This window comes from Nyctereutes procyonoides, unplaced genomic scaffold (genome assembly GCF_905146905.1).
Source record: "Nyctereutes procyonoides isolate TBG_1078 unplaced genomic scaffold, NYPRO_anot_genome, whole genome shotgun sequence".
NCBI classification, from domain to species: domain Eukaryota; kingdom Metazoa; phylum Chordata; class Mammalia; order Carnivora; family Canidae; genus Nyctereutes; species Nyctereutes procyonoides.
The window spans coordinates 27367621-27392789 of record NW_026575082.1 but is presented as its reverse complement, the minus strand read 5'-3'; the positions used below and the strand labels follow the sequence as shown (position 1 = coordinate 27392789).

At 38.3% G+C, this 25169-nt stretch overlaps 1 protein-coding gene across 1 annotated transcript; it reads right to left on the bottom strand.

Annotated features, from left to right (window-relative positions):
* Window positions 1-316: 316 nt before the first annotated feature.
* On the bottom strand, window positions 317-24957 carry LOC129514531 (methylmalonic aciduria and homocystinuria type D homolog, mitochondrial). The gene is made up of 8 exons (XM_055333163.1): window positions 24543-24957; window positions 23942-24003; window positions 19322-19466; window positions 8002-8219; window positions 5101-5206; window positions 4428-4558; window positions 1381-1467; window positions 317-827 (listed from the first exon to the last, which is right to left on the bottom strand). The coding sequence occupies exons 2-8, from the start codon at window positions 23948-23950 to the stop codon at window positions 627-629; spliced, it is 897 nt and encodes a 298-aa protein (XP_055189138.1). The 5' UTR covers window positions 23951-24003; window positions 24543-24957; the 3' UTR covers window positions 317-626.
* Window positions 24958-25169: the final 212 nt, after the last annotated feature.

The window sequence follows — 25169 nt, the reverse complement described above, 5'->3', positions numbered from 1 at the left end:
GATTCCTACGGTTCTTTTTAAGTTTAAATTGTCACAAAGAGGCATTTCTGTAAAGTATCATAATTTCTATCTCTTGCTAAAATGGAAAATAGAATTTAGCAGCTGAGGTACTGTTTTGTCAAAATAAACCACATTTAAAGGGTGAGAGTCATACACTTTCATATATAAAGATGTAGTATTATCCTTATTTTCTGACACAAGGTTACTTCAAAGTAAAACTCTTAGCAGTTTTTCTAGAATTCTTGATTGCATTTATTTTAAAAATGCAAAACTACAAAATTAATTTTTTTAAAAAATATAGCAATGAAAAAACAGATAACCAAATGTGTGATTGATTTATTTTTAGAGAAAAATAAAACTCAAGTTTTTCCAATAAAGGGGAGAAATAACAATATGAGATCATGTCCTGGTTACATGTTAACGATGTGGATGTTATCAACATGTATTCAACGATAGTATGAACAAACATTTGAGATTTAAAAATTATACCATTTGCCAATGCTGTAAATTCATAAATGTTGAAATAAATACCCAGAAATAAGTAATTTTTAAAAATTGAAGCTTTTGACAGTGTTTATAGATCAACCCAAATGGTACATATCAATAGTACAGCCAATAAATTGACATTACTGTTGGTTTCCACCTAATTTCTTCATAATATGGCTGTCTGGTGTTGCATTAGTGAAGATACTTCCTACAACCACATGGGTACCCCAGAGCCTATGACGAATCACTTTACAGCAGCCAAGATCATCCACAGAGAATCCTAAATGTCGATAGCGTTCATCTGTTTCAAAAAGAGTGTTGTTTGTATATGGTCCAAAAAACTGGAGGAAATAAAAGTTCTATTCATTAGCAAGAAAGACAATGATGAACACATACCTATTTTAATACTCCAAATATTAAAAGTGTGACCAAACACTTCCTCTTCATCCAAATTACATGTTATCTAAAACACAATCTTTAAGTTTTTCATTTCTCGTCTATACTACATGTGTTACTTGATTTTGAAAAGAAATAATATATATTCCTAGCTTAAGATATAAAACATTTCATAATTATTTATTACTGAAAGCTATACCCAGAATTTAAATATGACAACTGTGGTTCTTCCTGAAGTTTTCTCCCTTCAACTATGATTGCTGATTTGTAACTACCTATTTCATTAATGTAATAGTATTTACTAGTGAGGATGAAAAATAATAAAGACAGAAAAACTTAACTATAAGTGATGATGGTACCTCAAAGATTGTCAATTAAGATTTAAAAAAATGTCTTAAATGATCTATTTCTACCAAAGTTGTAAACCATTTTATAATTAAAAAACAAACAAACACTCCCACTTCAAATTAATCTGGCTTTCAAAATGTAATTACTCACTGCCAAACCAGATGATGGGTCAATAAAGTCAGCCCAATAGCCTTCAGCTCGAAGAGCATAGCAAATTTCCTTAGCGCCATTAATGAACTGCATAGAAAAAGACACAAATATCCTGGATAGCATCCTTACAAATTATTTTTCAACAAAATTTTAAGTACCTTTTGCTTCAGACAGTTCAATAAGAAAATATAAGTTAGATATAACGCCATATTTTTACCAGTCCAAAAAATTAATGGTTCATTTAACACTTTCATTTCCTTCAAAAAGTCTGTTTTTCTTCTAAATTTTTAGGAACAATTTCTAATCAGTTCTGTGCTACTGATTCCTGAATGTCATGAATTAGAAAATATAGCTGCCATTTTTATATTATAAAAATATGAATATTTTGTTTTTCCTTTCTTACCCTAATGAAGATATAAACCATTCATTTTAATGTTTAAAAACTTACATGTTACAAAGACACATTTATCCATACTCAGTCATACATAATTTTCACTATATTCTTTGTGTATTATTATAGACCATGTAGCTCTATCACCTATTCAAAATCTTGGTTTTGCCATCCTACTCTAATTCCTATGATGTCTTTATTAGCTTTATCAGAAGTGTAAGCAGTGAAAAAGACAGTAACAAATATTAGGACCAGATTAGAGTGTTAAAAAAAGGGGGGTGGGGGACAAACCATAAATGTTTAAAACCAAGGGCACAGTTCCACTTCTGGCCATAATAGAATAGGGGCTGTAATACTAAAACCTATGAGGCAACGGTTTTAATCGTGGTCAGACAAAACTGTAATCTTGGACAGAAAGAAGGGCAACAAATTACATGATCCTCATGTCTGTTTGGAACACTGTCTTCCAAGCTAAGGAGGTAGAAAGCAAGAGTTCTGGAATGTTGAAGCATCTGGAATTTGTGGGTTCGACTCACAAGGCACGATTCCTTGAGGAATCTGCCTCACAGACTGTGCCAACTGGCACCTGAGAGCTCAATGGTGTTACCATGGGTCAGTGCAGTGCTAGGTAATATGATTTCTGGCCCACACAGAGTACTAAGACCTCACTGAGCACATCCAGCTGAGATCCCCCAAATGTTTAAGCCTGAGGAAGATGGGCCATATCCTAAAAGAAGAGGTTAGCAACTTGCAGCTTAAATGCCCAACCATCCAGCTGGGTGCTTGTATATATACAGTTTCCCTGGAAAACATCCATGTTTGTTCATTTATATGGTCTTTAGTTCCTTTCACAATACACAGGGAGAGTTGAATAGTTGAGACCCTAAAACCTATAAAGCCTAAAAACTTATGAGGTGGCTCTTTAGCAGCAATCAGCAAACTTTTTTCTGTAAACTAAGCTAACTTTCTTGGAAAATACTGAGTGAGCAACATTAAGATAATGCTGTATTTTTGGGTTATCTTCATAATTCTTAAATCGGAAAACTGAATATGGGCTAGAAAAATCATTAGAAAATATATCCATTTAATGAGCAGATCTGCTGTACACAAAATTCCCAGGAAAACAAAACAATGCAAATGTGGTAAAAGTTAACTAAAAGAATCCCAAATTATCACAAAGAGAACCAGTTTAAGTATTTAAGATTTATGCTCCTTGACAGAAAACACTGACATCTGGTGGAAAAAACTACCATAAACTACCGAACATAAAATATCTACTGACAGTAAATTACATTTGGTTCTAAAATAGTCACTAACACCTTTTTTTCCATAGGAAAAAAAGCTTTTAGTTATTATAAAATTAAAAATGACAATTCAAACCCTGAAATTGGTTACAAAAAACTGATAATTTTACTAGAGTCAGTATTAAATGAGACTTGGAATCCTTAACTCATTAGAAGTTAGGACCAATAATGCAATGACTAATTGACAGCAATGGTAAGTATATGTATTAGTAAATACTGCCTTATATGTAAATAGAAAATGAGTTACTGCCTAAATGTTAACTCTCTAAATTCATATCTCTTTAAAATTAGATAATATCATATGCCTCTCTGTAACTTCCTTATTAATTAGCATATGATCATGACTACATGAAATTTATTAGCGAAGCTATATGTGGGACATTTTAGTATGAAGTCATTATCCTAAAATTTACAAATGAAGAGAACCATATATCAATCCTAAAGAAAACAGAAAAAATTGCTAGTATTATCTTAGACGGAAATTAGTAAAAGGAATTTTTTCAATTATAGTTAGCTAAGGTGCCCAAGTGAGCTAATCTTGATCTGTCACAAGGCAAAAGAGTATTATCCTATCTTGCAGAAAATCCTATAACCCAACATCAAACTCTTGAGACAATTATATATTTATAATATATTTATATGTTATATATATTTTTAAATAAGACTTTAAGTTACCACTTACCAATTCTCAGGTTGGTAAAAATGAAAAGAAATGCTAATAATATCCAGGGTGAGCTATGGTGACAGCATATATACTAGGGCAGTTTTTTTGGTGGGCAAACTGGCAGCATCTATCAAAATGTAGAAGGAGTATATCTTCTGGATTCAGCAATTTCCTATTTAGGAATCTGTAGATTAAGTGTGTGCATAAAAGTATATGCACAAACATATTCACTGCTTACAACAGGAAAAGATAAAAAATTCAGAGTCGGAAATCTATGTGTAGCTATGGAAAGGTGTCACAACATCTGGCAAAAAGCAAAGGACAGGAAAAAAATGTGGGTATACAGTATGTTATTGCTGTACACAGAGTATTACTCCTTGGGTAATCTGCACTTTTTACTTGACTTGCTTTAAAAAGAGTGAGGAGTATGAAGAGTTAATTTTACTTTTTTTTTTTTTTGCCATTTTTACTGTATTTTCCAATTTTACCAAAACACATATATCCAAAAAATTGCAGTATTAGACAGAATCTAAGTTAAAAAAACAAAACCAACCACGGCATCTCACTTCTCAGATGTCAAAGTCCCTTACTACTGAAATACAGCACGTGAGCCGGGAACTACTAAAGCCTGAAGAACCCCATCATCTTACAATGTATCATAAAACTTGTCAGCACTTGAGAGAATTACCTTTTCTAAAAGCATTTCTCTTTCATTTTCTACCTCTTCGCTCCAAACAGTCATATCATTCTTAGTTTTCTGTGTTATAGTGAGAATCATTAGTTTGTTGGTGGCTCCTTCTGGAAACAGGGACTCAAAATCTATAAATAATAATTCCAGGGAGAAAGTAAGTCCTTTTTTTTAAAAAAAATTAAAAAAAGCAGTATATAAAAGTACTTCCTTAGAAAAATGATTAAATTATCGTGGTGCCAATAAATGCATACTGTTTTTAAAAAGGAATTTGAAGTGAACTTTTGGTTAACTTCTGCTCTTGCTAACTGAAATATTACCATTCTGAAGAGCAGTAAGGTTACTTGTTACTGATTTTGTAATTTTCAAAAAAAGTTTATTACAATTATGTATTCATTAAATTATAGTTATAATTATTACCTCAGGAGAAGAATGACTTCAGGGAAAAAATTATTAAAAAGTCTACTATTCCTGTCTAATGGCAGCATGAGGTCAGATGTCAGGGGACATTCGAAAGACCTTACCTTGGCCATGTAATCATTTCCAGGCAGACATATTAAAATATTTAATTACAAAGTATTATAATTCCTACGGAGTACATCATTTAACATATTAGAAAATTGGTGGCATTATCTAATACATGTAGTGTAAAAATGTTTGAAGTACACCATACCTCTTCGCAGCAATTCTGGACACATTTGGATCGCACACTCTACTTTGGCATTTTCAAAGTAAGTTTCTGCACTGCTGATTTCTTGTTCAACAGGTGCATTATTACCCTAAGAGGAATAAAAAGTATAAATAAAAGCTGGAGTTCAAATAAAATATTTGGTCTATTATAAACTTGTCTTCCTTGAGAAGTTTTTAGAAATAATCTTAGTTAACTGGCAATAGGGTAATAGTGTATACTCAAACTGTTCTCTATGATGAATAAAGAGGTGAAGATTTAAAAATTAACATATAAATATATTAATATTGTAATATGAATAGAAGTTGGCTAAGAAACTAAAATGCCATGATTATGTCCTACAATGTTACCTTTGATATTCTGGTATCTACTTATCCTTCCCTTGGTTCTGTAATCTGTGAAATGGGGATAATAGCACTAACTTACAAAATAACATGCTTAAATATATAGTCTCTCCTACAGGATGTGTTTAGAGGCTTTTATTCAACTGAAATTTACCGGGCACCTACTATATACATCAGACATCATAGCAAAAGCAGCCCCACAATAGTAAAAAAATCCAGTTTTCACTCTTAGGTTTAAAAGAGCTAATAGAAGAAAAATAGCATGAACAAATAAATGTAATCCAATGTGAAAAGTTCTATAGAATTAGAAAGTCTTTTCACAGTATAGATGGGGAAGAAACTTGCTTTGCTGAGGGAAATCAGAAAAAGGTTGAAATCCTATTTGAGCTACATGTGAGTTAATGTGTTTGGTTTGCAGAGAATAGGTAGAAAGGATTAGAAACTCAGGAGGAAAGAGAGTCCGGGAAGAGACAGAAACAATACAAGCACATGCAATGGTATGTACAAGGAGAATGGTACATTTAAAAACAAAAATAGGGTATGCTGTGATTAAGAGATCAAAACTATGGAAAGTCATTTATGCCACACTAAGAAATTTTGACTTTAGTCTATAAACAATGAAGAATAGCAAGATCAGATATAAAATGCTAATGCTAGTATTACTGTGCAAGCAATAGGACAATTAATAGCCAATATATACTGATCACAGTATATTTAAGTGTTTTAGGTACATTTTCACATTTTCTCATAGCGACTTTATGGTCACTAGGTATTATTATCCCCATTTTACTTATAAAGAAACGGGCTCAGAAATATTAAGTAGCTTTCTTAAGGCCACAAAATCAGGTAAAAGACAGAACTAACCTTTGAAATCAGATTCATCCTAGTTCCATAGTCCATCTCACTATAATGCCTCTAAGAATGGAGGAGAGATAGAGACCTTGAACTCTAGCTTTATTAGTGGAAACTGAAGGGACAACAAATAATTTAAAAGCTACTTCAGAGGTGGAAGCAATGCAATTTTGTCACTCTGTATAGGGATATGATGGAGAGAGGAGCCAAGTTTAGCAGTATGATCTTTATCTTGGGTCAGTGGGATAATGACTAAGTCACTTACACTGCTGATAACATGGGATTAAGGACACGTTTTGAGGTGGGGGCAGGAAGGGGGAACCTAAAGATGAGACACAAAAAAATCTAGGGAATTTTAAGACGTTCAGATAATGACATTTGGCAGGAAGATAGAGTTAGGAATTATAATTTATGGAGGAAGCCAGGGAATTAAGTGACCAAGGAGTTACTCAAAGAAGATGGATAGAAACACATGGGAAATAACATATAATTGGAAGACAGAGAGAAGGAGCCAAGAAGACTGAGAATTATGGGAGATAAAACGTTAGGGAAGGTCAACTGTCTCCAAATGTTAGGCTATCTGATATAAATCATAATTGTGAGGGCTGCTGCTACAAATATTATGGCTTTGATTAAAAAAAAAAACTCAGCCTGAAACTATTTAGAAATTCAGAAAATGGTAAGGATTAGGGGTTTGATAGAAACCAGTTAGGTGAGCATATCAGTTTATTTACCACTCCCCACTTCTAAAGTAAGCTCTATGCCCAACACAGGGCCTGAGCTCACAGACCCCTAATCAGGAGGATCATGTTTTACTAACTGAGCCAGCCAGGTACTCCTGCCATACCAGTTTAAAAACTCACTTAAAAAAACCCCACAAAAACAAAACTTATTTGTAAGTCTTTCTTTTTTATATTACTCTATCTGGAGAAGTTCAGAGATCTCAGTATTTTCTTGTTTTAAGTGCCCAGTGGAGCATAAAACTAGTTACCTGTTCCACAAAAAATTAGGATTATTGTTTATAAAAGTGAAAAAGAATCTAAATTTTTAGTAATATAGAAATTAAACTATATCTGAAATAAACAGCTATTAGACAATATATTTTTGAAGAACTATTTACCTAAAAGAGATTGTAATCTAAAGTAAAAAAGAAGGGGTGCCTGTGTGGCTTAGTCAGTTCAGTGTCTGCCTTTAGCTCAGGTCATGATCCCAGGGATCGAGCCCCACTTTTGGCTCCCTGCTCAGCGAGGAGTCTGCTTTTCCCTCTCCCTTGGCTTGTGTGTTCTCTCAAATAAAATCTTAAAAAGAAAATTATATAGCAAACATATATAGAACAATGCTAAGTTTTTAAAAGCCATATATGTTGTATATATTTTGAATTAAGATTTTTAAAAAACGTTTTCAAGTAATATGCTCAGAGTTATCAGAAATTGTTTTAGCAATAATCAGAAAACAGAATAAATGATATTTTTTTTTTTTTATTTTTTTAGATTTTATTTATTTATGATAGTCACACAGAGAGAGAGAGAGAGGCAGAGACACAGGCAGAGGGAGAAGCAGGCTCCATGCACTGGGAGCCCGACATGGGATTCGATCCCGGGTCTCCAGGATCGCGCCCTGGGCCAAAGGCAGGCGCCAAACCGCTGCGCCACCCAGGGATCCCCCAGAATAAATGATATTAACAATTTACCTGAAATTCATTCACATACTGTGCCATCACAAACTCGTGCCTTTCACTTGATAAAGGTTCTGCTAGAACATCAGGTAAAGTTTTATGAAGTTGGCTTTTCTTTTGTGATGTAGTCCCATTGAGATGACAATCAAAACCTATGTTCCCAGGAAGCTGGAATCTCTGATCCTGAGGTCCAAATGGTCCCATAGTTTCATCAGGCCATACTGTTCGAGAGCCTGAAAAGGAACAACAAAATGAATCTATTTTCTCCAACAGTCAAATGCATGGGTGGACTAAAAGAATATTTTTTTTCTAATTAGGTATTTTTATTTTTATAAACCCAACAGATCAACGTAGCCAGTTTTCAGTTTATAGACAAGACCATTATAAGAAAAAGGATATAATAAAGTACAGTAATCCATACTATGTAATACCTGGTAGTTATTAAAAAGAATATAGTAAATTTTGGAAAGAACCTAGGAAGACAGCAGAGTAGAAGGATTCTAAGCTCTCCTCTTTAATACAGAGATACCTTGATTAACAGACATATCAGTGCAACTAACCCAGGAAGTCTTTGGGTTACTCACAGAGAAGAAGCCAATCAAGATAGAAGAGGCAGAGACGCAGTTGGAAACCAAACTACCCAGTGAGACTAACCACAAATAGGAAGGACAAACACAGAGAAGGAAGAGGAAAAGACCCCACAGGAGGTACCCCTGACATAGGGAACTCCCCGGAGAAAGTAAGTCCCCATAACATCTGGCTTTGAAAATCAGTGTGGCTTAACTTCAAAAGTTTTTAGTTAGTGCGTTTAGCTCTGGGAGAGCTGGAGAGTGATAGGAAACTGAGTTTCCATCCTCAAAGAGAGAGTGTGTAACTAACAATCTCACCTAGATACAGCACAGAAGCAAAAGTTTGAAAAGTGCCTGGGATATATACATGAAGGTGATTTATTTATTTTTTTTAATTAATCTCAATGTGTGCTGAAAAGAACCTGTGCTGGAGAAGCAAGGATCTGTAAGAAACTTCTCCAAGAGTATTTTCTCCATCCCATCTCAGCCTAGATACCCACACATTTGTGCATCCAACGGGAATACTCTCCATATAGTTTGCTTAACACTGTGCACCCAACCTTACATTGTCCTGTTGATTCAATCCATTCAAGCAGCCCCGACAATCAATACCATCACTCCAAGATAACTTGCCCTGCGGAGTGGGAAGATAACCAACCATACATGCAAGTCTGACTGCAGTACCAGCAGACTGACTTGCAGACATCTGATTTCTGATCTCTTGGCCCCACTAATCAACAAAGACTCTCACGTGATACACTTTTATGCAACTGCAGCCCCAGCTAATGGGCTGAAAAGCAGGCATCTAGACTGATTACTGATACTACCCAACTGTAAGCCCTTCCCTGCCCCATGGGCCCTTAACAGTACAAGGACCAAACCCTGCCCACAACAAGCAAAGTGAACATTTGTAGTTGACTAGATTGAAGGCAAATGTGACTGAGCCACAATAGTACAGTGTGCAAAACTCCTATCAAAGTCACCCCTAAGGTGCCTGGTTCTGAAGAAGAGTGGAAAGTGTGCTACAGGGCACCACAGGACCTCTTCTTCGTAAGGCCACTCCTTTCAAGATCAAAAGATATATCTTACTTTCCAGATAAATACAAAAAAAAAACCACAAACAAAATAAGGAGACAAAGGAGTATGTCCTAAATGAAAGAGCAGGACAATACCATGCAAAAGAGCTAAATGAAATGGAGACAAGCAATATGCCTGATAAAGATTTCAAAGTAATGCTCATAACTATACTTACTGGACTTGACAAAAGAGTGGAGGATCTTAGTGAGAACTTCAACAAAGAGACAGAAAATATAAAAAGAACCAGTCAGAGATGAACTCAATGACTGAAATAAAAAATAAACTACAAGCAATGAATGGAACATTTGAAGAGGCAGAGAAGAATAGATCAGGGACTGGGAAGACAGGGTAATAGAAAGTGACCAAGCTGAACAGGAAATGAAAAAGGGAACTCAGCCATACCACAAGCGTAAAAACAGTCATATTATAGAGATCCCAGAAAAGGGGGCAGAAAATTTATTTGAAGAAATAATAGCTGAAAACTTTCTAAACCTGAGGCAGGAAATACATTCCCAGATATGAGATAGAGATAGCAGTCACATACAAGGGAAATTCCATAAGGCTATCGGCTGATATCCAAACGCTGAAAAGAAAAAACCTGCAACTAAGAATACTCTATCCAGCATGGCTGTCATTAAGAACAGAAGGAGTAATAAAGATTTCCCAGCCAAACAAGTAAAAAGAGTTCATCACCATTAAACTACCCTTACAAATAACATTAAAGAGAATTCTCTGAGTGGAAAGAAATCGCCATAACAAAGAAAGAAAATTAGGAAAAAATATTACAGGTAAATACAAAATAAAAGTAGATTAATATAAAACCAGTATGGAGGTAAAAACATAAAGGCAGTAATATCAATTATATCTATAAAAATCATAGAGAATCAGAAAATAAAAGGACGTCAAGTATGGTATCATTTACATAAAATGTGGAGGTGGGTAAAAACTTAGGGCTTTTAGAATGGACTCAAACATAAGTGGCCATCAACTTCATACAGATTGCTACTGCTTAAGATGCTATATATGAACCTAATGGGAACCACAAATCAACTACCTATAATAGATATGCTTGGATTTCTTTCTTTTTATTTTTTCACATAAACCACCAGAGAGCAAGAGAAGGAATAGAGAACTACAAAAACAATAATAAAACAAGTAACAAATGGTACTAAGTACCTGCTAATCATTAATTACTTTGAATGTAAGTGAACTAATTTTCCAATCAAATCAGTAGGAAGTGACTGAATGGATTAAAAGACCCACCTTTATTCAGCCTTTAGAGACTTGCTTTGGACCTAAAGACACATGCAGATTTAAAGTGAAGGGATGGAAAACTGTAACCATGCAAATGGAAGTGAAAAAAAGCTAGGGTAATAATACACATCAAATAAAACAGAGACTGTAAAGACAAAGAAGGACACTACCTACAATAAATAAGGGGAACAGTCTGACAAGAGAACGTAACAAACTAAATACTTTTGCACCCAACATGGGGGCATCTATATACATAAAACCATTAACAAGACAACGAAGACCTTGACAATAGTACAAAAGTAGAGGATGTTAACACCTACTTACGTCAATAGATAGATGAACCAGACAAAAATCAACAAAGAAACACTTTTGAATGACACATTGCAACAGATGGACCTAACCTATATTCTGAACATTCCATTAAAAACAGAATACACATTCTTTTCAGGTGCACATGGAACATTCTCCAGGACAGATATGTTAGGCCACAAAACAAGTCTCAATAAATTCAAATCGACTGCAGTCATATCATGTATCTTTTCTGACTACAAAGGTTTAAAACTGGAAATGAATCACAGAAAGAAATGTGGAAAGAACACAGATACAGGGGGCACCTGGATGGCTCACTTAGTTAACCCTCTGCCTTCTGCTCAGATCATGATTCAGGGTTCTGGGATCAAGCCCCAAGTCAGGCTCCCTCTCAGCGAGGCCTGTGCTTTTCCTTTTCCCTCTTTTCCAGCTTGTGCACTCTCTCAAATAAATTAAATCTTTGAAAAAACAAACACCACACAAATACAATCAGGCTAAATAACATGTTATTAAACCTTGAATGCACCTACCAAGGTATCAAAGAGGAAATAAAATATATAAGGGGAAAAATAAAAATGAAAACATAATGGTCCAGAATCTCTGCAATGTGGTAATAGCTCTTAAATATTATAGCAATATAGGCATAACTAAAGCAACAAGAAAGATCTCTAGTAAACAACCTAACCGTATTATCTAAAGGAGCTAAGAAAAAAAAAAAAAAACCAACAAAAAAACATGCAAAAACAAGAGAAAAGGAAATAATGAAGATTAGTGCAGAAATAATTAAAATGGAGAACCCCCCAAAAGACAACCCACAACTGGTCAATGAAACCATGACCCAGTTCCTTGAAAAGCTCAACAAAACTGAACTACCTTTAGACTGATTCACCAAAGGAGAGAAAACTAAAAACCATAAATAAAAGAGAAATAACAACTGACATCACAAATATACCAAAGATAGTTAGAAAATATTGTGTAAAATTATATGCCAACAAAGAACATAGCAGAAATGAACAAATTCCTAGAAAGCTAAAACTTTCCAAAACTGAATCATGAATAGAAAGTTTAAACAGACTAATTGCTAGCAATGACACTGAGTAAGTAGTCAAAAAATTCCTAACACAAAGTCTAGGATCAGGTATCTTCACCCATGAATTCTACCAAACATATGAAGAAGAGTTACTATATATTGTTCTTGAAAATCACAAAATACAGACCATGAAAGCAGCTTGCAAATTCATTCCAGCAGGCCAAGATTACTGTTACCAAAACCAGCTGGAGATACTAAAAATAAAAAGGTATGCACCAAAATCTAAGATCCTGAACAAAGTACTATCAAAACAAATACAAATATATAGCAAGAAAATCATTTACAGGGTACCTGGGTGGCTGAGCTGGTTAAAAGCACCTTACTCTCAATTTTGGCTCAGATCAGGATCTTAGGGTCATGAGATTAGGCCCTGAATTGGGCTCCACATTGAATGAGGAGACTGCTTAAGATTCTTCCTTGGGGCACCTGGGTGGCTCAGTCAGTTAAGGGTCTACCTTTGGCTTAAGTCATGATCTTGGGGTCCTCGGATTTTGCCCCCTGGCTGACTCCCTCCTGCTCAGTGGGGAGTCTACTTCTGCCTCTCCCTGTCTCTTCCCCTCAATTCCCCAATCCGTTTATGTGCTCTTAATAAAATCTTAAAAAAAAAAAAAATTCTTTCTCTCCCTCTCCCTGCTTACACACTCTTGCTCTCAAATAAATAAATCTAAAAAAAAAAATCACTCAAAATGATCAAGTGTGATTTATTCTAGGTATACAAGGGTGGTTCAGTACATGCAAAAAGTGTTAAGTGTTAAGTGATATTGTCACTTTAAGGACAAAAACCATATGATCATTTGGACACAAAATAGAATTTGAAAGAGTACATCATTCACCATGAAAAAACTCTCAACAAAGTATGATAAAGGTTAAATGTCAAAAATCCACAGCTAACTTCATTCTCCATGGTGAAAAGCAGAGCTTTCCCTCTAAGATCAAGAATAAGATAAAGATGTCCACTCTTACCAGTTTCCTTCAACACTGTACTGCAAGACCCAGTCAGGGAAATCAGGCCAAAAAACAAACAAAACAAAACAAACAACAACAACAACAAAAAAAACAAAACAAAAAAACAAGGCAACCAAACTAGTATAGAAGATGTAAGATTTCCAGTATGTGTAGCTGACATAAACCATATACAGAAAACTCTAAAAACTCTCTACCAAAAAGTACTAGAACTGATAACTGAATTCAGTAACGTTGCAGAATAGAGATTATTGGTAAATCTATTTTATTTCTGTATATTAATGAAGTAGCAGAAATAGAAATTAAGAAACAATCCCATTTACAATTGCACCAAAAAGATAAAACACCTAGGATTAAACTTAACCAAGGAGGTGAGAGATTTGTACTCTGAAAACTATAAAACACTGATGAAAAAAATGAGGATGCAAAAAATAAATGGAAAGATATGTGCATGAACTGGCACAACTGCTATTGTAAAAATTTCCCTATTACCCAAAGCAATCCACAGATTTAATGCAATCTTCATTAAACTACTAACAAATTTTCAGACTACTAAAAAAACAAAAACAAACAAAAACAAAAAACCACACACAAAAAAACACCCTAAAATCTGTATGGAACCAAAAAGAATCCATATAGAAAAAGCAATGTTCACAAAAAAGTACAAAGCTCAAGACAGCACAATCTTGTAAGTCAGGATATACTACAAAGCTGCAGTAATCAAGACAGTATGGCACTGGCAACAACAACAAAAAATAGACACGCAGATCAGTGCAACAGTAGAGAGCCAAAATTAACCCACACTTACATGGTCAAATAACCTGTGACAAAACAGGCTAGATTATACAATGGGGAAAAGACAGGATCTTCAGAAAATGGTGCTGGAAAACTGGACAGCTACAGGCAAAAGAATGAAACCAGACCACTTTCCTACACCACACACAGAAACAAACTCTAAATGGATTGAAGACATAAACAGAGACCTGAAACCATAAAACTCCTGGAAGAAAACGGGCACTAACGTCCCTGACATCAGTTGTAGAAGCATTTTTCTAGATACGTGTTCTAAAGGAAACCAAAGGCAAACTGAACTACTGTCACTATACCAAAATAAAAGGCTCTGCGCAGAGAAACAACCCAGTAACAAAGCAAAAAAGACAGCCTACTGAATGGGAGAAGACATTTGCACATAACATATCCAATAAAAGCTTAATATCCAAAACATATAAAGAACTTCAACAACTCAACCCCAAGAAATTTCAAGTAAAACAATTAAAAATGGGCAGAGGACCTGCAGACATTTTTCCACAGACCCACGCAGACGGGCAACAGACGCATGAAAAGAGGCTCAACATCACTCATCATCAGGGAAAGTCCAATGCAAACCACAGGGAGAACCACGTTATACCTGTCAGAATGGCTTAAGTCAGCAACACAAGAAATAACAGGTGTGGACAAAGATGTGGAGAAAGGGAACCTTCATGCAGTGTTGGTGGGAATGCAAACTGGAGTAGCCACTGTGGCAAACACTATAGATGTTCCTCAAAAAATAAAACATAGAATTACCAAATGATCCAATAATTCTACTGCCGGGTAGTTACCTCTCCCCTACCAAACCCTAATTCAAAAAGATATTTACACCCTTATGTTTATTGAACATTTTTTATAATAGCCAGATATGGAAGCAGCCCGAGTGTTCATCTATAGATGAATGGTTAAAAAAAAAAAAAGGTATAAAACTTCTGGTTTTTCCATTGATATTTCTTTCAGAGCATGCAACATTGCCACAGTCACATTATACCAAAAGGGGCAATGGAGATCTTGAGGGCTACTCATTTGATCTTGAACAGTAACTGCAAGCATTCTTGACATAAATTTATTAAAACAGGTACCAGCACGTCCTTTGCTAGTTACAATCACTGCTTGTTATTACCATATAAACACAAGAGTAATGGAATAGTTTTAAAATTTGGTACTCATATTTCTCAAACCCCATACCTTTGTTTTTTAAGTCATCAGCCCCAATATATGTGCACTCTGACTGAATAAAGTCTGAGTTCTTATTCTGATGCCCTGTATGTCTGCTCCAATTCATAGAGCTTACTACAGGTCTAGTCTTTGGAGGAGACAAAATTTGAGCTGGCCCGTGAGGGGCAGGTCAGACCTGAATAGTGAGAATAGTGGGGGCTTGGGAAGAAATGGCCATTATTTACTGATTGTATTTGGTACATATTGTGTGATACTTGAAGAGAGAAAAGGGACTTACCAGCCCTTAATTGAAATCTAAGCTTTTTATCGCTTATTTTCTCCTTGCCCTATCTCCTCTCTTCTACCATTTTCCTTGCATTGTGATGATCTAGCGGGCACTTCTGTCAACAGGACAAATGCCTCCTCTGACTATAACCTCTTAATAGTTGTGTATAATGAAAACTGTAAACTTTTTTAAATAAAATGTGTATATACCTTGGCAAAAAAAAAAAAAAAAACACCCAAAAAAGTCATACTATTTTTTTGTTTATTATTTACTAAGATTGAGGAATGAAGAGTGGAAATAGATATATTACATGTTTTAGGGAGGATTTTCTGAGATAGTTCAGCCCGTGCCGCCTCAGCTCGTGACATCAAGCACTCTGGAGCCCTCCTTTGTGTTGACTGTTGTACTCACAGGGACGAGATTGTTAAGGTCAGGAGAAAGGATCTGGAGGTAATGATGATTTGTGAACACAAATATACCTGACAGACAAGGTAGAGAAGCATTCCAAGTAAAGGAGAGCAGAAATGCCAAGGAAAAGCTCTGAGGTATGAACAATTAAGTTGGGAATGCAACCATGGAGGGTAGCCTGTAGGCGATTAGATGATTCCCCAAAAGGTAGTCAGGAGACAGATGTAGGGGGCCTTATGCACCATGCTGGTGATAGGATGTCATCATTTAGAGTGGTGATTCCTAAAGAAGTTCTGTAAGGAGTCGGGAAAATCAGTGGGTTAAATTCTGATCCTACACTCAGTAATGGAGTTTGAGGGATTCAGGTTGGTCGAGTGAACTCCACCCCCCCTTCCGTGGTGTCTCACCCCCCCTTCTGTGGTGTCTCCTCAATCCTGACTATTCTCTGGGTTCCGGATTCCCACCTCCCCTCCCAGCTGGATATTCCCATTTGAATATTGGCCACCGCTTCCACTTCAGCACTTTGAGAGTCTAAAGGGCTGTAACCCACCAACAGGTACTTGGTAATGAGAGGATCAGGAGGGGCATGAGACTGGCCGGGACTCTGGTGTTCCACTCCTGGCTGTCACTCCCTGTCCTATGACTGACCACATCCTCCGGCCTCTCTTAGCTTCAGGTTTCCTATCTGTGCAGTGGAAATGTTGCTGGTTTCATGAGGTGATTTGAAGACTAAATGAATTACTACACGTAAAGCACTTAGACAAGGGCTGGGCACATAGTAAGCGCCATTACCATTACTACTATGATGCTATTATTCATCCAGGCTGAAAACTGCTACAGATTGGGAGGATACGGAAGCAGAGCAAGGGAATAAAAGCCACTAACGTCTTTAAAATTGACCTTCAGATTCTTTAAAATTGACTTTTGGAATACTTAGTTTCTGTTTAACAGTGACTGTCCTAATCCAGGTCTCTCTTGCCTTTGCCCCTGAGTACAGTAGCAGGGCGCTGGGACTTCTCTCCTGCACTTCTGCCCTGTGCCAGCAGATCTCTCTCTTCAAACCTGAGTCTGTAGACTGTTCTCGTACTCCACAACTGTCAGGGTCTAATGTTATATGTGTGTAATTTTGTCAAAACCAGATGCTTCCTGAATTTTCTCATTGTGAAATAGCCTAGTTTTGCTGGAGAAAAATTAAAAATGATAAAAAAAAAGGTCAAATAAGTCTTTCATAACTATCATATTTATGAATTCATTTTCACAGCCATCAGAATGGCTAGAATGAAAAAGATAAAGAAGAGTTGGAAAAGATGTGGAGATAGAGAACCCTCGTGGTCTGTTGATTGGGAATGTCAGTTGGTGCAGAATATGGAAAACAGTATGGAGGTTCCTCAAAAAATTAAGAGAGAAATGCCAGACGATCCAGAAATTTGACTGTTAGGTAGTTCCTCAATGAAAATAAAGTGGTAATTTAAAAACATACGTACCCTGTGTTTACTGCATCATTTACGATAGCCAAGATAGGAAAGCAACTTAAGTGTCTACCGATAGTTGGAGGAATAAAGAACATGTGTAGTATGCGCTCATACACAGTGGATTGTTGGTCATAATGAAATCTTGCCCTTTGCAATAAATAGATGGACCTGGAGGATATTAGGTTCTGTTAAGGACAAATACCAAATGATTTCACTTATAAATGGGGAACAGAGGGACATCTGGGTGGCTCAGTGCTTGTCCGTCCGTCTTTGGCTCAGGTTGTGATCCCAGGGTCCTAGGATCGAGCATTGGGCTCCCTGCAGAAAGCCTGCTTCTCTCTTTGCCTGTACTTTGCCCCTCTCTCTCTGTCTCTCTCATGAATAAGTAAAATCTTAAAAAAAAAAAAAAAAAAAAAGGAACATAAATGACCAAGCAAACAAGCAAAAAAGACAAAAGAGAGTCATAGATACAGAGAACAAACTGATAATTGTCATCTGGAAAGGGAGGGGGGAGATAGGCAAAGTAGGGAAGTGGTTTAAAACATACAAACTTCCAGTTATAAGTACACAACAGGTATTAAAAATACAACATAAGGAATATAGTCAATAGTCCTGTAGTAAGGCTGCATAGTGACAGATGCACCCTTTTATCACTTATCCTGGTGTGAACTATGTAATATATATATATGTGATTGTTGAATTATCATAATGTATGCTTGAAACTATTCACACTCTCAACTATTCTTCAGTAACATAGGTAGTATTTCCTTGACAAAGGCTATAGAAACAGTTTTCTAGATATTCTGCTCACCAATGGAAAGAAAAGCAAAATTAAACTATTAGGACTACACCAAAATAAAACATTTTTGCACAGTGAAGGGAACAATTACAAAAACAAAAAAAGGGCAACCTACTAAATGGAAAAAGATATTTTCGAATGATGTATCTGATACATCATTTATAGTTGTAAATATTAATATCCAAAGTATATAAATAACACGGAACCAAACCAACCAAAAAAACCCTATTAAAAACAGATGGAAAGGGACACCTGGGTGCCTCAATGGTTGAGCGTCTGCCTTCAGCCCAGGGCCTGATCCTGGAGTCCTGGGATAGAGTCCCGCATTGGGCTCCCTGCATGGAGCCTGCTTCTCCCTCCTCCTGTGTCTCTGCCTCTCTCTTTCGCTCATGAATAAATAAAATCTTTTTAAAAAATTAAAAAAAATATTAAAAATGGATGGAGAGCTTAAAGAGACTTATTTCTAAGGAAAATATATAGTTGGTACACACATGAAACAATGCTCAATATCACTAATCATCAGGGAAAAGAAATTAAAAAACCACAACGAGAGATCACCTTAGAACTGTTGGAATAGCTAGAACAAATATAAGAAATACAAGTGTTGGCAAGAATGTGGAGAAAACGATTCTCTCCTGCACTGTTTGAAATGCAAACTGCTGCAGACACTTTGCACAACGGTATGGAGATTTCTTAGAAAATTAAAAACAAAGTTATCAAATGATTCAATAATTGAATACTGGATATTTACCCAAAGAAAAAGGAAAACACGCAACAAAAGATATATACACCCTTATATTTAACAAAGCATTATTTATAATAGCCAAGATATGGAAGTAATCCAAATATTCATACAGAAATGAAGGGATAAAGATTTGGTATATGTACACAATGGGATATTACTCAACCATAAAAAAATAATGGAATCTTGCCATTTGTAGCAACATGGATGGATGCAGAGGATATAAAAGTGACAGAAGTCAGAGAAAGACAAATATCAAATGACTACACTCATATAGAATTTAAGGAAAAAAAAAAGGGACAAAAACAGTCTTTACTAGAGAATAAACTGGTGGTTGCCAAAAGGGAGATGGGTGTTTTGCAACAAATGTTAAGTAAATTACAGTAACTTTTACTTACATATATCTGGCGGTGCAGTGGCCACATGAGACTCATCAGAACCTGAAGATCCTGCAGTTGAAAAGGCTTTGGGACTGACAACCCTTTTAACTAAAGAGCAAAATCCTGGGAGATAGGAAACCAGTCTGGCTCTATTACAGAGCACCTAAAAATAAGACAAAAATTAAAATTATTTGTTCTGCATATACGTTATTTTTAACATAGACAATCTCTGGCAAACCCTCACACTGCAACGTATCTTTTAAAACCAAGTTTTATCCTATTATGGGGCAACTACTATATGACAAGGATTATATATATATAATTTTAAAAACATATCTATTAAACAAACAATAAATTACTTTTGGAAAAGTGTATGGCCTTTCTGATAAAGGCTAGAATCGAGAGTGCCACACTAGAGAGAATAGGAACCTCTAAAAGTTGCCCTATTCAGGAACAACACTAAAAAGGTAGTACAAGTAAGACTTTTTTATTGTTAAGGAATCTTCAACACTTTTAGTACATAGATTTGTGGTAAATATTTTGCTATGTTCACTTCTGGACTCTGAGGTCACTGACTATAGATGAATGTGTAAACATCTTTCATGAACAAATTTCTAGCAAAATACTTGCGTCAAAATAATTTTTTTATTATATTTTATACCGATTTATCCATTTGAGAGAAAAATCTCCAGCAGACGCGCCCCGCTGAGCGCACAGCTGGGCTCAATCTCAAGACCCTGAGATCATGACCTGAAGAAAATCAAGAGTCTAAAGCTTAGCTGAGGCACTCAGGTGCCCTATGTCAGTGTAATAATTTAATACAGGGGTTGGCAAACTATAGCTGAATACATCCTATTTTGGTAAGTAAAGTTTTGGTCTAATATTGTCACACGTACTTATGTACTGTTTGTGGCTGCTCTCATGCCATAATGCCAGAATTAAGTAGTTGAATAGAGACTATATGGCACAGAAAGCCTAAAATATTTACTTATCCGACCCTTTACATTAAAAAACAAAAATGCCAACTGAGTGTAGTAGAAAATATGTAAGAATACCATATTATCTGTGAAATACTATTAAAAGATTTGAACAATTAAGAGCTCCTTGAGAGAATAGGAAAAGAAGTTTCATAGAGAACACAAGGTTTTGAAGAAATAGAAATTTGTGGAGGAAAAGGGCATTTCAATGAGGAACTTTCAGAAACAGATGTATAGTCATAAAAGGTATATTCAAAAGAGAGAAATTTAGTAAGGTTAGATATTTAAGGGATTGCGGTAAAAAACAGACTTGGAAGTTAAGTTGTGGGTAATCATAAAAGGCTTTATATTTGACACAGTAAAGGGTTTGTTAACAGCAATTCAATAAATCAGAATCCTGATCTGGAGGCAGGGAATAGAATAAACTGACAAAAATAAGGAATGTTTTTAGGAATGTATCACTTAGTGCAGGATGGACTGGAATAGGATTTAAGAATAGATTGGAGTGGTACGAAAATTAGTTACCAGGGTGTGGAAAGACTCTAGCCATTTGAAACTTCAGAATCAGTCTTTTCCCCTTTCAGAGTACTCTGAATTCCAACCCAGGTGTTCTTTTTTTTTCATCCTAAGTATAAGATAACATCCTAACTTGTTTTACCTCTCTCGCATAATTTATTAACTTTACCTTCCTTTCTTTTTCAATTCTTTAGTCTCACATAAAAAAACCCCACAACACTTCTATTTCTCTGCCTTCTTTTATACTGCCTTATGACTTCTTCTGCTAGAATGCCCCTTTCCCTCTCCTTCTAGGTCTAGCAAATTTCAACTCTGTCTTCAATAACTGGATAAACAGAACTTCCTTAATGTATCTCCAAAGAAGGCGGGTCTCCTGACCATTCTGGCCATCTGAAAATTTCAGCATCCTTCCTTGAGTCAGGACCCAACCTCCTCAGAGAGATAAATATAATAATTATTAGATTTTAACTTACTAGACAAACTCAGACTTTGGGTGTTTCTACAATTTAAATTTACCTCTACAAAGAAGACATTTACATTTAAGAGAATAATGGCTCAGGATCTTAAAGGCAATATAAAATTTTAAACTCTGAAAATATTTTGGGCAAAGCCTTAAAAATAACCCTCAATAAGACATTTTCTGAAGGGGGCAATAGTAAATAGTAAATAATCAATAGATGTTAATTACTATGGGATAGATGCTATGCTAAGTGCTTTACATGCACTCTTTTACTTATTCCCACACTTCCATATACTATTAACATTAAAGTACGATTATCAAGCTATTATTTGTGATTAACTGCTTCATAAGCAAAAAAGGAAAAGAAAGATAATCCAAATTATTTTAGCAACTGCCTAATATTATTAAGGATTATGATTATTTTAGCCTGGGAGTGCCAAGGCCACTAACTCCTACTTTGGAATTTTTCCTTGATGGTAAAGCATTTAACAAAAGTCATAATAAAATGTGACTTTTGTTGCCAATCTAAGACAATCTAATCACCAAGTTTCATGTTAATTTTATTTACCAAGTTTCATTTTAACAGCTAAATAAGCCAGTATCTAATTTATCCACTGAAAAGAATAGCTGACAACAGTGTTGATGTGTTTCAAGTTTTCCTTTTAACCTCTATGACACTCAAATTCTTACCTGGCAGATTTTATGACATTGGGTCAGCTGGTAAATATAACTAAAAGTGACAACCAATAAGTGACTCAAAAATTAGAATAGTCTGTTAATCTTAGTATGAGGATAAGCGTGATTTTGTATATGACTACTTCAAAACCTAAGATTCTAGACTTGGGAAGAGAACAGGTTATTAAAATATAACTTTAAAGTCCTTAGAAGTATAAGGAGAAATGTCTTTTTGACACTGTTTTAGGACTAAGTCCCGTTTTGGGTTATGTGAGCAGAAAACAGGCTCTATAACAAAGACTGAAAGCTTGTTATTAAGAAATTCATCCACATTCTAGGAAATTCATCCATACCTATCTTCAGGCATTTTTGTGTGGTCCACACAAAAGAAATTTGAGTGGGATGTTATAAGAAATCCTAAGAAATTTGTGTTGGCTATAAATATTGAAAAATCACAGATTTCACCGAAAAAGTCCAAATTTTCAGCTATTCTGGAAAACTCAGAAGAGCTCACAGCATTGGATTCATATTCCCAAATGGCTTAAATGACAAATCATTGTAGCTAAGGAAAGGCTGCTCCTGTTGCCGTATCATAAATGAAAATTGCAGTTTGTCAAAGTTCCCACCAAGGCATCTTGATTTACTGGTCCAGCTTTCAAAGCTGAGACATTTATGACTCTTGCTACGTATGTTAACTACAATGTCGAAGACACACATACTTGCATTCAGTGTTTACAACGCAAACACAAATTTTCAAAAGTATATTTGAATACTAAAACTTTATACGAATTTCTAACAATAAAAGGATCTATGAAAGCATCTTAGGAAATAGTCACCTTGCTGAGCTAATCCATTTAAATGAAAACAAAGACAAGTTAAACATTCGCATTCTATTCTAATTAATGTGTTTTGAGAGCACCTCAGGCTTCTTTCACAACATTCCTTTCCTGTGGTTTTAAGTAAAAAGTCACCTTAGAGTGGGTCCAAGACAGTGGTCCACGTTTATGACCTGACCCTGCAGTCACATCACTAGACTCTCAACCTACCACGTTCCCTTAGGGGAATATTACCCTGGCTAAAGGCTGCCATCTGTATCCTCCTCACACAGCTCTGATCAAAGGACCACAGCTTTACCAAAGAACTGAATCTAAACCCTGAGTGTGACATGCAAGGTTCCCTGGTCCCCGATCACACCTCCGCGACCCAACCTCACTTCCCGCTCTTCCGCGTTGCGCAAGGTGTAAGGGTCTTCTTGAGTTTTGGAAACGGAGGGGAGAGGGGTCTCTGAAGACCAATCTCCTGTTGTTCCATTAAAATCGCCAATTATCGGGCGCCCCGGGCGGCTCAGCGGTTGAGCATCTGCCTTCGGGCCGGGGCGTGACCCCAAGGTCCCGGATCGAGTCCCGCGTGGGGCTCCCTGCAGGGAGCCCGCTTCTCCCTCTGCCTGTGTCTCTCATGAATAAATAAAATTAAATTAAAATCTCCAATTATCTGGATCCCAGCATCTTCTCGGAACTCCGATGAAGTGCTTCTGCGATCGCCTTGGCCCGGAGCTCCGCGGTGAGCTGCATCCCACCCGGACAGCCGCCGCCCACCAGTACTTCCGGGCTGCGGGCCCCCCTCCCTGGCGCCCGTTCTGCAGGGCGTGGGAGGTTACGCGCTATCCCGGGACCGCTACAAAAACCTTCCCGTGTAGCTAACCGGGGTAATTAAAAAAAACAAACAAACCCTAAAAGCAGATTCCGAGTATCCACCGAATACTGTCTTCTAAAAACGTTGCAAGGATCCGGGCACTGGCTTCATGTCCAAACACGGACTCGCAGACGCGGGCAACTGGGACCGACGAAAACGTCCGTATTCAAACCACCTTCGGGGCGCGCCGCGCTGTCCACACCCGCCCCTCCCCCCGCTGCCCGCGACACTTCTCACACAGCACCTCTGAGCGCGAGAAAAGGCCGCCGAGGCCGCCGTCCCGAAACCCACTTGCCAACAACGGCTGCGTGTACTCACGGTGGCCATTTCTGGCGGGGAGGGCGGACGCCAGCGATCGTCCCTTCCGTGAAGCTCTACCCCTGGGGGACCGACAAAACACAGCAGCCTGGTGACCCCCCGGGCGCCAGCTTCGAGGCGCACCGCCGCCCCGCCCCCACGCCCGCGCGTCCCCGGAAGTGCTCCCCCCGCAGGGCCCCGCCCCCGACGCCCGCGCGCTCCCCGGAAGTGCGCCTCCCCGCAGGCCCCGCCCCCGACGCCCGAGGGCTCCCGGAAGTGCGATCCCGGAAGTGCGCCCCCCCGCGCCCCGCAGGGCCCGCCCCCGACGTCCGAGCGCTCCCGGAAGTCCGTCCGGCCCCCAAGCAGGACTCCACCCCCGAGAGCTCCCCGGAAGTGCGCCCCACCCCCAAGGACCCCCGCTGGGCCCCGCCCCCCAAGCCCCCCCTCACCCCCCGCTCCCGCGAGCAGCTAGGACCCGGGGACGGCGGGGAAGCAGGAGTCCGTGCCCGCCCGGGACACGGTCCTGAGGGCCGGCGGCTCCACAGCAGCTCCGGACGAGCGCTGGGCCGGGGCTGACGGGGACAGCCTAGCCACAGGGAGCCGGTCGGGGCAGGGGCCATACCGAGCGCGGTGGCCCCCAGACGGGCGCATTCGGAGGGTCCGACACGGTGGAAGCCGTCCGTACCAGGCGCCGCAGCCGCCGCCGCCGTCGCCAGCCGTCCCGGCCCCGCACTGGCTCCGCCGTCAAAATGGCGGCCGCGACGGCAGCGCGGCGAGCGCCTACGCCGGCGGCGAGCAGGCTGGAGCAGCGGCTTCCGCACGCATCGATGCGAAGGAGCGTCGGAAGGATGATGCGCACGCGCACGCGCACACCGGGGCCGCCGCCGTGGGCGGACGTGGGAGGACGCCCCCCCCCCCCCCGGCCGGCGCGAGGCTCCCGGTGCTCCCCGTCCGTCCCCCGGGTCCGGGTGACAGGCTCGTGTCCGCGAGGCCTCCGTGCTGCCGCCGGAAGCGGGCTCCCGCCGGTCGGGGCGCGGTTGTCAGCCCGCGAGCCGCTGGGCTCGAGCCCGGACGAGCTTCCTGCGCGTCCCGGGCCCTGGGCGGCTCCGTGGCCGGCGCTCACGGCCGTACGGGCAGCTTGTTCCCGCTCCTCCGGTTCCGACTGAAGCCCATACTTATGTTATTATTTTATTTTACTTTAAGATTTTATTCATTTATTCCTGAGCGGCACGGAGGGAGGCCGAGACGC